The 13,870-nt window shown below is 36.2% G+C and overlaps 1 protein-coding gene across 10 annotated transcripts in view; it reads right to left on the bottom strand.

Annotated features, from left to right (window-relative positions):
* Positions 1-13,870, bottom strand: part of USP34 (ubiquitin specific peptidase 34) — a 123,046-nt gene that overhangs the window by 83,901 nt on the left and 25,275 nt on the right. For all 10 annotated transcript variants that reach the window (XM_061989264.1, XM_061989270.1, XM_061989268.1 and 7 more), the window contains exons 4-6: positions 11,252-11,302; positions 10,931-11,080; positions 6,547-6,614 (exon numbers count right to left, since the gene is read on the bottom strand). In XM_061989264.1, coding sequence (XP_061845248.1) covers positions 6,547-6,614; positions 10,931-11,080; positions 11,252-11,302 — 269 coding nt within the window. The remainder of the gene's footprint in view (positions 1-6,546; positions 6,615-10,930; positions 11,081-11,251; positions 11,303-13,870) is intronic.

Below are 13,870 nucleotides of genomic sequence, written 5' to 3'. Positions count from 1 at the left end.
TAATAGATCCCTGTTTGCAGCCTCAGTCATAGAACAGAAAAAATACCATAGTGTGCAATCAGGTTCTGATACAATTGGATGTGGTACACAAAGATTTTTTCTGCCACAACCATATACTGTCTGTGCTTGTATGTCAGTACTCCCTGTGCCACAGGACTGCTCTCAAAACAGTTTAGTATGGCAACACATGCCCAAATTGTGTCTTTTATTGACAGTAATTATGATCTTCAAGCATCACCAAGGATTCTAGGAATCTTACACAAACAGAAAATGCTGAAGAGTGTTGAACAACTACGTTGCTCCTACTGCAAACATCTTGGATAAGGGGTCATTTAATCATGAACAATGAGCTGCAACACAGATATTCTTTGCAAACAGGAGGCAGAAGAAATAGTCACTTATAAAAACTAACTCAACAGAACCTAGCGCAACCTTAGCCTTACCTAAGCAACTACAAGATCAAGACATACCAACAAAATACACCGGAATGACTGTAATGTTCACATATAAAGCATTGACACAGTTGAGAATTTCTTCTAAACTGAATGCATAGAATGCATATTTAGAAGCAAGCCTTCCTGAGCTTATTTTGAAGCAACTCAAGGCTGTACAGTGAAAGGTATACGTATACAAGGTTACTGTAATTATTGTTTTCTGCTGTACTTCAGCAGTTTGAAGTTTCAACTACATCCAAACTAGACTCAACTACACAGAAATGCATTAAAAATCCATTTGTTTGACAGCTTAAGCCTGGATCAATCCTTGGAGACTGGCCAAATAGCTGCATAAATCTTTAAAAAAACATGAGAAATATTAAGCTACACTTAAATAGATTTATGCACCATTCCTTCGCATCTACATCATATAAACATCAGTAAATTCTTTTAAAAAGCAAAAACACAGGCTCTGATTCTTATTTAGACTGAGGTCCTTTTTCACAGTTCTTATGTAAAGGCCTTAAAATAAACACACTTAAATGATACTTAACATTGTCAAACATAGAAAAGAGAGTTCCGTGCAAATAATCACAGAGACTCTTGAGCTAGGATAGAAGTCTCAGATAAGTGACGGGAGGACAAAAGGAGGGACCACTCAAAGCCAAGATAATCAGATTTTTCACTGTTATGAATTGTGAAATTTGTCTTCTCATGTGGAGCACTAGAAATCAGACCATGGAAAGAAAGTAATGCTTCTGTGCTATGATTTCTAAACAAAAGAAAAGTAGCAAGGAGAAGGGAACACTCATTTGAAAAAGTTCCGCAGTAAATCAGACCCAATGACCTATCTTTAACCTACAGACAAGTGAGAGGATTTACACTCTGATGAAAGTATGCATTGGTCCATGTTACAGAACATAATAATCTCAGGATGACTATCAGCAACCTCAGACTGCTTTTTCTCTCTCCATTTTTATATGCAAACTATTATCAGCTCTGGCTCCTAAAGCTTTTCAGCATTTACAATGCACATCAAGTCATACTCAATCATTTCGAGAAGCATTTCTAAGGATCTCTAAGGTGTTAAAATAACCTACGTCAATGTTCTCACTCTAGATAGGATTGATAAAGAGTGCTTATATGCAAACGACAGGTGGGACTGGACACATCTGGATACAAGGGTGCTTTTGTGGCTTCACTACATTTCTATAACAGGATTTTCACTCGAAATCTTCCTCAGACTAGAAGGTTTGGTGAAGTAATAAATAAATAAAGTATAACCATATTCTTACTTCCAGGATTAAAACCATAGGAACGTGCAGAGTAGGCAAGTCTGATCTTTATTGTGGAAAGATACAGTGGCCTAAACCCATGTGTATCAGAAAACTAGGTCCATTTTATGCTTTTACCAGTAAAATGTTATTGTTAGCAAAAGAGAACCCTTTAGCTAGCATTAGCAATTAAAACACATCTTTCCTTACACTGTACATTTGCTGCAGGGCCTTACACAGGAATGGTGATACAGGAGCAGGGCAAAAAGTCTATTTAGACCAAAACATCCACTTCAAAAGTGGATGAAAGATTTATCCCATATATTAAAAAAATGAAGTTAACTACCACTTTGAATTCATTTCTCTCTATTTATGCTTTTGGTTTTCTCATTAATCTGGGCCAGCTGATTTGACAATAAGGTTCACATGCAAAACAATCTCCTTTCATTCCTTGTAAGTGTGCAACCTGACAATCGTATTGCATGTTCTCCATTTCTAGGTTTTGGAAAACTGTGAATTATCATCATCTATTTATTGCCTTCACATCACTCATATAACAGCCATCTCCCTGCCTAAAAAAGTTCTACATAACGTCCTTTGTTCTACCAATGAAGTTTTCCATCTCCTACCTATTACCTAGGCAGTTCTGTTATTATCTCTGTGAGGTGGAATGATCAGAACCGTATATAATACATAATTATGTGACTGATTCATATAATGGCTTAGTAAGAGCTTCCATTCTGTCCTCCTTTTTTTTTATTCCACAATTTTTATCTTTTTGATTCTGATGACCACACTGAGTACTTAAATAACACGAGTGATAGCTCAGGATCTGAGTAATCTAGTAAATCTGGTATTTTTGCCTACATAAAGAATAAGCCTATATACGTATAGGACCTGTCCTGCCAGACTGTCATACTTAATCAGTAAATATTTATTAGCTACATTTAAGCAAGCCATATGGATTTTTTTTAAATCAGTTTTAGCCTAAACTAAAACTATTTAAACTTGCTGTACTTGAGGACAGATAGAGTCCAGCTTTAGATGTGCGGTTGCATGTTAATGTAATGCTTACAATCACATCTTACGCTTCAGGACTTCAGCTACTCAGCTGTGAAATAATCTTTTTTCCCTTAATATGACTCCTTTGGACCACAGCTGCAAAAAAGATACCTAGCAGAATGAGTCAGAGCTCCTCAGTGATATGAAGAATTCACTTAAGTGCCTGGCTATTGTCTCCTGACTTGCCTATTCTTTGTACCTACAGCATAAATTTTCAGATTTTTGGAAGAGTTCAATATTTTTTGCAATTGGAACCTTCAAGGCTTATTACAAGAGTTTTTTGCTTCATTTAGTAGCAAGGAGTGGTCTTGGGCACTCCCATAAACCCCAAATTCTTAAGTATTTTTAAACAGAAGATTAATTTGAATTCTTTCAGCTGCATTCCCTCTCACTGTATTGCACAGGAAGCATCATGCATCAACAATTCTGTTCAGAGTTTCCACTTCCTCTGCATATACCAGTGCTATGCTCGTGCCCTGTGCCGAGACTATACGGCAAACACAGGAGCAACTGCCACTTGCGATTTCCTCTCAATGTGTTTGAGCACAGAACGTTCTGCTTCTCTCTAACTGGGGCAAAACAGACACGAGTCCTTCGTAAAAAAGCTCTCAAGATCCATATTGAAGCAGAACAGAGAAGAGAGGAAAAAAGGGAAAGAGTTAGAACTAAATATGATATTGGTCAGTGCTAATGCTACACTTAGCTCTTGGATTTTACCAGAGGAATGTTAAGTGATGCCAACTGTGATGTCAAAACCAGAATTTTAGGTCTTTTTCCTCATACTATCCAGCACTTTTTGGTGGTTTATAGAGGCACTTAAAATATCAGACACCCAACTTTACCTCTTACTTCTTGTAAAACTGGAATTCATTGTGTCTTCTGAAGGACAGAAATATCCATGACACTTTCAATCAACAATTTTGCTACTGAAAAGACACTGTCCTCAAAACATTGCTGTTTATAGCCACTGCTCTCTTGAGACATTTAGCATCTGGAACCACGTAGAGCACATCCCTGATCTTAAGGTGGAAGACAGATGGAAACAATGTCTTTCATTTACAGACATCACCAACTTGCCCTCATTTATAATTACAGTAAGTTGTCGCTTTGTCAATAAATGTCTTCTTTTTTTCATCAGGATTTTGCAATTTGAAACACAGAATTCTAAGGTATTAGGATCAATAAAAGCTTCCTTCTTAGAAGGTCAACATCATTTTGCTTCCTTATTGAAAGGTGTAATTTTTAACTCACGTCCTTTATTTCTTCCCTAAACTGCTTAAAAACATAGGCCCTTCAGAGGCAAGATACGAGTGAGAGTGCTCCATCACCCAGGCAGAAAATAATATTTATTAGTCTTTTTTTAGTAGCAGGAATAATGACAGGACTGTGTCCATGACCTTTGCAAACGCCAGTAGTGGTCTCCCCTGCACAAATACACACTGTGCTATTCATTTAATCCACCCCTAGTAGAAATAACCCCAAACTGGAACAGAAAAGCTAAGTCCATCTTGATGAAAGATGCTGCTAAGATGCCAGCCAGGTGATCTCTCTGCTTCTGCTAATCAGCACTCCAAAATGCAGTTCTTGCAAGGAATCTACACGAGCAGCAATTAGAACCGAGCAGCAATTAGAGCCTCAAGAGGTCATTCTAGGCTAAACCCCTCTCCAAGCTCTCTTTCTTAGTTTGCGTAGCGGCAGAAGCTACCGCAGGATTTGTTTCAAAGGTGCTGTGCTGCTGTGCCCAGGATTATATTTGCCTTTTTATTATTTTTTTAAAACTGAAGTAAAAAGCAGATGGAGACCTAGAGACCCAAGCTGCTAAGAGAAGATCTGTTAAGCTTGACAACCACATGGGATGAGCTGCATATATCAAGGCATCTTTTACTGAAAGCATCTGTGTTAACTTCTGCCCCACAGCACTAGAGATTATTTTTGTTATATGGCCTCCAAGCATCATGTCCCACTCCCTAAGTGCATCTTCACACTAAAAAAAAGCTTTGGATTTCATAATGTTGAGAAATCCTACATCTCCCATTAGGATTCAGTTGTGAAAAATGGAAACTGGGAGACTATCCCCTTCCTTCTCTAAACTGCAAGTATTTCCCACAGATCTATCCTGTATCAATATTACTGTTCTGACTGACATGAATGTATTGTAAATACCAAGAACAGACATCAAAGGCATTATTTACGGCAAGAAGTTGCTGACAAATCACATCTTAAATCAGATTCAAATATTCTGTGTGTACTAAAGTAAAGAGGAAAAGATGAGAAGACGAGGAAAAAAAATCTTCTATTCATTTCAGTGACCTTAATTACATCTACAGTTATAAAACAGAAAATGCTTTAAGAATTTTAGGATGACAAGCAAGTTAGGATTAACAGCAAAGGCTCCAGGCTGTATTATTCTGTCTCACTCAAGTTCCTTCTTATCAGCCTATCTCTAACTGTTGATCCTTCAATGATCTTTTTAATTTCCACACATTGCAAAAAGACAGGTAAGACTCGTGAACCAAATTCCCAACTACATGGACAACCATTAATGGAATATGTTTGGAGACAGGAACTTGAAGATCCTCTGCCTGTTCTTCCTAGACAGCTTCATGATTAAGAATTACCTTTATCAGATTTCAAAGATAACACATCAGCATTAAAGGAGTGCACATGGCTGGACTGTAACTCAAGAGGCATATGTTTTAATAAAAGATCAGAACAGTCTTCTCTCTGCTGATACCATTTTGGCAGAGACTATGTTATAGCAAAATAGATCTATAGCCAGGCCAGTATTTAATTTTTCATACTCACAATTAAAACCAGAACATTTTAAAATATGAAACATAGTTCTGGGCCTCATTGTTCTCTGCACCTTTTTGTTGCCAATGTAATTATGTTGAGACTGTGATGTTATGCTGGTATAGCTAAAACAACATAATCTGTAAAGGCACAATTGTTGCTATAAGGGAAGTAAGATATGTCCAGTATAAGCACATTTCTAATATTACAGTTATAGGATATGCAGAACCTTGTAGAATCTGTGGGTCCATGCAAGAGCAGTGGCCTTTTAGGCTGTACCAGAGAAGTTTAACATCGGGCCACTGGAAGAAGAATTAGTTGTGACCACACCCTTCCACCTCCAGTCAGATACATATACACAAAATCATTTCATCAGCAGCTCATTGGATTTTTTCTGTTATCCTGAGAAACCCAGTAAAAACAAATTGCTTGTATAATTAAATATCTTTAGAAATGCTGTAATTTTAAACTGATTTTCATGATAGGCAGCTTAATACAAAGAAAATCTTTGAGACTGGATATATTTAGATACATAAAAGTGCCAGTAGACTTTTGATCACACTTCAGTCCCTGCCAGCTGGAAATACAGAACATCCAAATGTGAAGCAGTGTTAAAACTCAGTGCAAGTCAGTATAGGAAATCTCAACGACTAGATATTACTGTTCTACTCACATCACCTCATTGCAAATTTTATATAAAGGTTTATGAAGATAGTGCAGTAAGTGAGGCTGTATTACAGTTGAACCTGACATGTCAGAATGGGGCTGGATGTCACATTAAAAGTGCTATTGATGAGGCTGATCCAACTGATATTAAAATCAGACAGATGTAAGTAGCTGCCCAAACTAACTCAAAACTACCTTCACTCTCCTTGTTGAAAGGATAGAGTCAGAGCAACAATTAAAAGTGTATTAGCTGAAAGTATAAATAGGTGCTGTCAAAAAGTCCCACAATATAAAAAAATCTTAAATTAAAAATTTACCTGATAACATAAGTCCTAAAGGGTATAATGTGCTGCATGACAGCAGGGATGTGTAGCCATATTCTGATCTATAATGCAAAAACACAAACAGAGAAAAAGTTTATTAATGACATTTAATGAGAACGGTAAAAAATTAAACATTGCTACTACATTTGCATGTTCAATCTCACTTTAAAAAAGGCTTTGCTGTTGTTTTTGCTCTTAATTTTTTAACCTGTTATCATATCAGACTTCTTTATTTTCTAATTTTTGTAACTGTTATACAGGAAAATATAAACTTTGCATAAACAGAATCACACTGCCCAGATGTCTCATTTTTGTATGTTCTGTAGTATCTTCAGTCGGAAAACCTGCTTCTCAGCCTTGTGAGATTTCTTTTTCCTTTTTCTTTGAAAGTCTACAAGAAAATTATTCCGTTTTTTCTGTTCCTTGTAAATCTCTCCTAAATCAAGTAAAATTATTTGACTTATGCTGATGTTTTGCTTCTTAAGGCTCATATAGCCTGTACAATAAAATTATGTTTTACAACCAGTGATTAAGCAGAGTTTTTTACTACTGCATTTGCATTCCCTTATTTACAATTTTGCCTTTACCACCTTTGCAAAACTGTATGCAGGAAGAAAATGTATGCAGAGGAAAAAAAACCACCAACCCTGAAACAGCTATTTAGTACCGCTGTGAGGAAAAGAGGACCATCCAAACTACTTACACAGGCAAAGTTAGAAGTTCCATCTGCATTTCAAAAAGGAATGCTCAGCCTGCTAAACCTGTTACAGAAAGTCAGCTACCTGCTAGGTAAGGGATCTAGCACATATGAAATATTAGCAGTTGTTACTACTACCCACATTATTTTAATCATGTGCACACACAAATGTGGTGAATAGCTGACACTGTCAGTCACTCAAAGCTGTCATGTCAATTTACATCTCTCTGTTTATTCTGAAAAGAGTGTTTCATCTTTGCAATTGATGCAATAAATTCTGTCCAAGCACTAAATCCTCACCAGCATTTTGGAAAATTCTGTACACAATAAAGAGAAATTCTCCTTCTAGCGAGGAGAAAAAAAATATTAGGCTGCAGGTTTAACTGTTTCTGGAATCAGCCAAGTAACTTTCTGAGTTACTTCTGAAAAAAATACCTTCAAGACTTATTTTTCACAACGCAACTAACACCACACAGTAACAATACTAACCTACTTGGCAAGACAAACCAGCCAAATCTTCAATTTGCAAAAAAGACCCCATTTGGAATAAGCTCTGATCCAACTGGCAGTTTCAAGAAGAGAAAACATGCTAACATCCCCAAAACAGAAAGTGGAACTAGAAGGTGCTTGTTCTAGAAACAGGAATTAAATAACATTTTGACAAGGAATTGCAAGGATGACGAAGATACTATTCTATTTAAACAATCAGACTTTTAACATCATCTGCTCTTTTTCATCTGCAGTATGAAACACAAAAGCAAATGTAATTGTTTGAAATAAAAGTAAGAAACATTACTCTAATTTTGTTTTTATCACTTTCATTGTTCATAGCTATTTTCACCCTGTATTAATTCAAACTTCTAAAGCCATTTCATCCATCTGTATAGCTGCACTACACATGACTTTCATCCCCAGAACTGAATTCATAGATCATTTCACGTTATAAATGAAAATGTATCTTTCATCATCAACTCAAATATACAGTAACTTTTTACTTTCAATTGCATCAAATATCATACACAAAATTGCATTAAAATGACATCTATTAAATGACACTAAAAGAACATTGAAAATTACATTTAAAATCCACAAATTTCATCATGCAATTTTTGCTTGCACCTTCTCTTAAGAAAAGATATTTAGTGCATCTGTTCTGTTCTCACGCTTCAGAGGTTTTGGAGTTTTTATTCTTCTCTCTTTATCATAGGTAACTCATTTGTAAAAGGCAGTGCATGCCTCAATACTTGTGACACGAGTTTTAAAATTTCATACAGTGAAGTTAAACCAACATCTTGGAAGCCATCAGATTTATTTCAATTAATTCATCTCCACTGAGAGGGCAGTTATTCCTCGACAACATCCACAGAACTGAAATAGTACAGAATGAAACAATGCCAGGCTTTTTCAGTGAGGTTTACACCCTTCACAGAACAAGCTGTAGGTCACTGATTTCTCTGTGTCTGCTCATTTTCTAAGGAGACCAATGCAACATCAAGTGGTTTGACTGAGCAATCACCACAGAATATAAAATGCAAGAAGAACCATGAATCTAACTAATAAAGACAGCAATGAAATACTGTAAGATGTCAGTCCTACCACAATACACATTGATAAGAAAGCATATTGCAGAGCTGTGAGCTGGAGAAAAAATAAGACTGCCAACTAGCTACCTCTGTCTGTGAAGTCCATTGTATTGCATTACATTTGCTGGCTTTCTTATTCCAAACACAAGCTTGTCTGACAAAAACATTCTCTCAAATGAGATTTGCTGGATAAAAAACTTGAAGGAAATATATTTTCAATAATTTTAATGTTCTCTGTATAAAAGAGACACCAGTAATCACAAACAAGAAGTTCAGTTCCCCACAGACTTTACTAATTTGTGGTAATGGTTTTCTCTTACAGAGATCTGTAGAGTGCACTTAATGAGATATTCACCTTCCTTTGTGGCAGAAACTGAGCGAATGCTTTTCATACCACTATGCAGCTTTGTCTACTAAAAGCTGAGTGCTATTGGTTGTCAACAATTTAATTATTTGACTTCAGTTTACTATCTTCAACTATTCTATTTTCTGGAGCTTAATACTGCACCTAACTTTTTAATAACAAAATAATTGGTTCATCCACACCACAAACTGTCTGAAAATGTTTTTGAAATATTTAAAGTAGTAGCTTCACTCCCTCCTCTCACAGACTCCAAAATAAATTCCAGCATATGTATTTCTAGGAGTCTTTTTAATAATGGCTACTTAACTGCCATTCTCAAGACTTAGCACGACTGAAAATGTATTTAAGAGTTACTGTACATGTGGCTGTGAAGGGCAAAGAAGAAAGACAGATGCACTTTATAAACAGACACTGGTACGGGGATATCTAGGAAATGGAATTGGAAGTCAGAATGCCTGTTAAAAAAATGGTGGTGTGATAGGGAGCTGCCCCTGTTTGTTCAGAACAGGTTTGCCCATCCTCACAGAGAAAACAAAAATCAGACATTTCTTGGTTGTATGACGAGATTTACTTCTAAACCAGAATAACCTACAAGACCAGACATTTTCAGCAGATGGTTTGATGAAGACTGCAGGTTGCACTGCCAATAGCTAGAGACAAAGAACTCATCAGATTATCACCTGATCATTAGATCATACAGAGAGAGACAGAAGATAATTTCTCTCCATCATTTAATATACAGAGGTCCTGCAACAGTCCTCCTGTGCCAGCTTACAAGAACAAAGCCTTACCCATTTGTTCTCTAATCTACACATGAAGAACCATTACACTAAAAGGATCGGGAGTGAGAGATACAGATCTGACACAGATCACCAGCACTAGCTTCATTTCAGCCACTAGTTCCCTGTATGCAAATATATCACAATACTTATTTAAAACATTGTCCTGGCTGGTCAGTAACAGCACCATGGAAGGAAGGAAGATGTGTGGAAGGAAGGATCTGATTTTAAGTATTTAAAATTGCAATTAACATCAAAATTCCATTAAACTCATACAATACACCACAAACTATTGCTTTCCTTTTTGCCTATATGTAACATCCATAGGACAGGTCACGACTTCCCATTCTCACATTTTTCTAAGTCTTATAATGTCCTTCTTCAGAGACTGGTTTTTATTTCTACTACCAGTCTCCTTTGAATCTCCACTAAAATCAATTTGCAATTCTGCTAGTCAAAAATCACCATGATTTCAAAAGGGAGAAATGATGAAACATATGTAGTCTAAAAGAAAGAGAAAATAAAAGATAGTTACCTTTATGCTGCAAATGTGCATAATGACATAAAATCACAGGGAACTGAGAAGAAAAGAAATCCATAGGCTTTTCCTTTGTGCCTCGTATGAAATAGGTAAAGAGTTAATATAGCTTGAAGAAGTTTAAAACATTTCCATGACACAATTTCAGGGACAGAAATGACCTCTGACAATGCTCTTGCAAGTATTTTCTGTTACAATCTTTGTAGCTAGGCACAAACTCGCAAAAGTTCTTGTGCGCGTACAGGAGATGTATAGAGTTTGGATGATGAAATACTCAGTGGACCAGCAAACCTCACATTCCTAACAAGGAAAATGTTACAGAGTATTTTCCCCCTCTATGGCCCTACAGAATTCTTCCAGACTTCAGTCCTTTTACTTTTTGTGTTCAATGTAAAACAATTTAAAGACAATACTTACATTAGATACCACTGTGATAAATGCATGTGCTATGAGAAATGGCAGTGTTTCAGGGGTTCCATATTCAAAACAATCCTTCATGAGGGAAAGGCCATTTTTTCCACAAAACAGACAAACATAACGAAGCAAGTGCAATGGTACTTCAACATCCTAGAAATATTAAGGAGAGAAAAAAAGAGCTTGAATAATCAATACTAGAACCATTCAGACATACAGGAAATTCAAAAGCTGCATTAGTACAGCACAAATCTATACAGAGGGCAAACATGTCTATTTTAAGTTTCTAGGAAATGGGCACCTATTTCAAAATGGACAACTTACATTCATATCACAGAACGCCCCTAATATATTGCTTTCTTGAGCAGAAATATCCTGTTTAAAAAGAAAAAGAAGCCAATTAACTAAAGCAATAAAAATACATTTCCAGAACAAAATTTAATGAATCATTAACAGACACTATAGCCAACTAACCGAAAAACACAAATCTCTGATTTAGAGGAAGACAGAAGATCAAGTTTTTTTCCAGTTTAGTTTGCAAAACACACTTTTCCAGTTCACCATTTAACCTTTGTTACGATGTGTTTTTAAGTACATAAATATACACTTAAGACAATACCTCAGCAATGGTTCTCAAGTGCTGGATTACTAGATTATTCTTCAGTTAAAAAACCTGATCATCTGAAGGGAAATGTAACAGGAATACTGCAAAGGGAATAGTCTGGCACATTGCCTTTATAGCAGTCTGAGAATTCCAGAACAGAACCAGTTTAGGTAGTTTTGAATGCAATTTTTGCATAAAGATGAGACATATATCCAAATATTTGAATTTAGATGAAATGCAATATGTTTGATAACCCTACATTTAATGACTTAAGGGGTTAAACTGTCACTCCCATCAGAATATTAAAGTTGGTTAACTTCAACTACTATATTCTTTTCCATATAACAAAACACATCATATAAAATAAATGTCTAATACTCTTTACAGGACTAAGAGAGGGAAGGAATTATATCACCTTATCAATCTGTTAGCTATTTGTTGCAACAAGAAATCTATTTTCTAGAGGTACTAAACTGGAAAGGGTTGTGAAAATAGCATTTCTTTTCAACGTTCACAACATCCACTTGTTGGGCAGTATAAAGCAGGAATCTTCTTTATTAGGGTTGTAATACACATTGTATGCATCTTGTACATGGCTGGGGGCAAAAGGACATTGAAGATATCATAAAACGTGACTGTAAAAGCACACCATTGCCATGGATACTTGCAGGTAGTTACAGCACACATTCTCCACCTTCCTATCCCTCTGTGCCAAACACCCAGTTCTCACATTCACAAATCACATATAAGTTTAACATAACTTAAGTTTTTAAATGAAGTTTCCTGAATATATATTTCAAAAAGCTGTGTAGGAATAAGCTTCTTAAAACTGTATCAGAAGATGCTAGAGGCAAGCAATTTTGGATGGATTAAGTGCCATACAAACATTTTGAATTATTCAATATGCTCATATTATAGCTAAGCATTTTTTTCTGCTGCTGAACTCTTGTCATGCCTGAACTCGTGATACTCTAACAGTTATTTTTATAACAGCTTTGAAGCCAGTAGGTGGTATGTTTTCAAGTAGCAAGAATAGGTGCTCAGTACTCTGCTCATGAAAAGAAACAGAGCGAGAAATTTCATTTGTTTTCTTGAATAAAACAGAAATGTTGTCAAGTGAATTACAGTTCTTAGAATACAGAAATCAAACACTCCTAGAGGTCTGTTGCGAGAGTCCTGCAAAGATTAAAATGTTGCAGTTGAGAGACTGAGTCCGGAAACATGACTTCTGCTCTTGCAGATACGACACAGAACAGAGACTGAGGTTTCTTTAAGATCAAGTTTATAAAGTAAGAGAATTCCTCATATGAATTTCACATGGCATTAACAACCACGAACACTTCAGATAAAATGTACCAGCTGAGGTCTGACACAGATGCAATCTCAGTGGAGAGCACCTAATTATGGATATCTTCCAAGAAAATATTTACTTGAAAAGGACAAAGAGAGATAGCAAGATTCCAAGGAATCAGAGACTACAGCTACAGACACCTAAACAAGTGGGTTCATATTTCCTATTTCATTCCATCCTCTCTCTAAACTTTAGAACTTCTAAATGGTTGAGTAACTCCCCTCAGATTCACTGCTCATTCTGAGACAGTACAAAGTTCAGAACTGCACTTTACATTATTGCTGCCCCTCTCCAGGGCCCCCATTTGCTAGATTTTTTTTTCCTTCTTAAGTGTCCATTCTAAGATTTACACTTACTTTTACACAGAGAATGTATGAAAAAGACAAAAGCATACAGTTTTAAACTATCCTGCATGCAAGATCTCTAAAAAGATAGCCCATACATTAAAAAAAAGATCCATTTCAATGTGTGAGCATTTCTCAAAAACAACCAACCATATCTGTAAAAATATTTTAATTTTGTTTAGGATGGAAAATAGCTACAATGGTCTCTCTTTGGACACTGCAAATATTGGTAGATTTCAACAGAAGGAAACAGTGTGTTTCCAGATGTTACTTTTATTTTAATACTCAGGTTCTGTGTTGGGATGACCTCTAGCTGACTGCAACTAATTGCAAACTTTCTCCAAACTTGGGAGAAAAACATTTTTCTTTAGGCTTCTCATCAGTTTAATGTATGCTGAGACAAGCATTGTGCCTGTACAGACTCATATTCATTCCACATAGACCAAGACTATATGCTTGTCAATATGTTTGATTTACTCCCATGTGATGTAGTTAGTTTCACTGTCCTCATACACAGCATCTTTCTGTGACATTTCTGTCCTTTGGAAGGCCACTTGTTCAAGGAAGCTTCTGCTGTCAGGAGTACACAGTCCTTTTGGCTACCAAACAGACTTTCACTCTCTCACTTTAGAATGTTGTAAGCC

The sequence above is a fragment of the Colius striatus genome, chromosome 2 (assembly GCF_028858725.1).
Source record: "Colius striatus isolate bColStr4 chromosome 2, bColStr4.1.hap1, whole genome shotgun sequence".
NCBI lineage: Eukaryota > Metazoa > Chordata > Aves > Coliiformes > Coliidae > Colius > Colius striatus.
The sequence above is the reverse complement of the archived record's forward strand: the minus strand, read 5'-3'. Positions and strand labels throughout refer to the sequence as shown.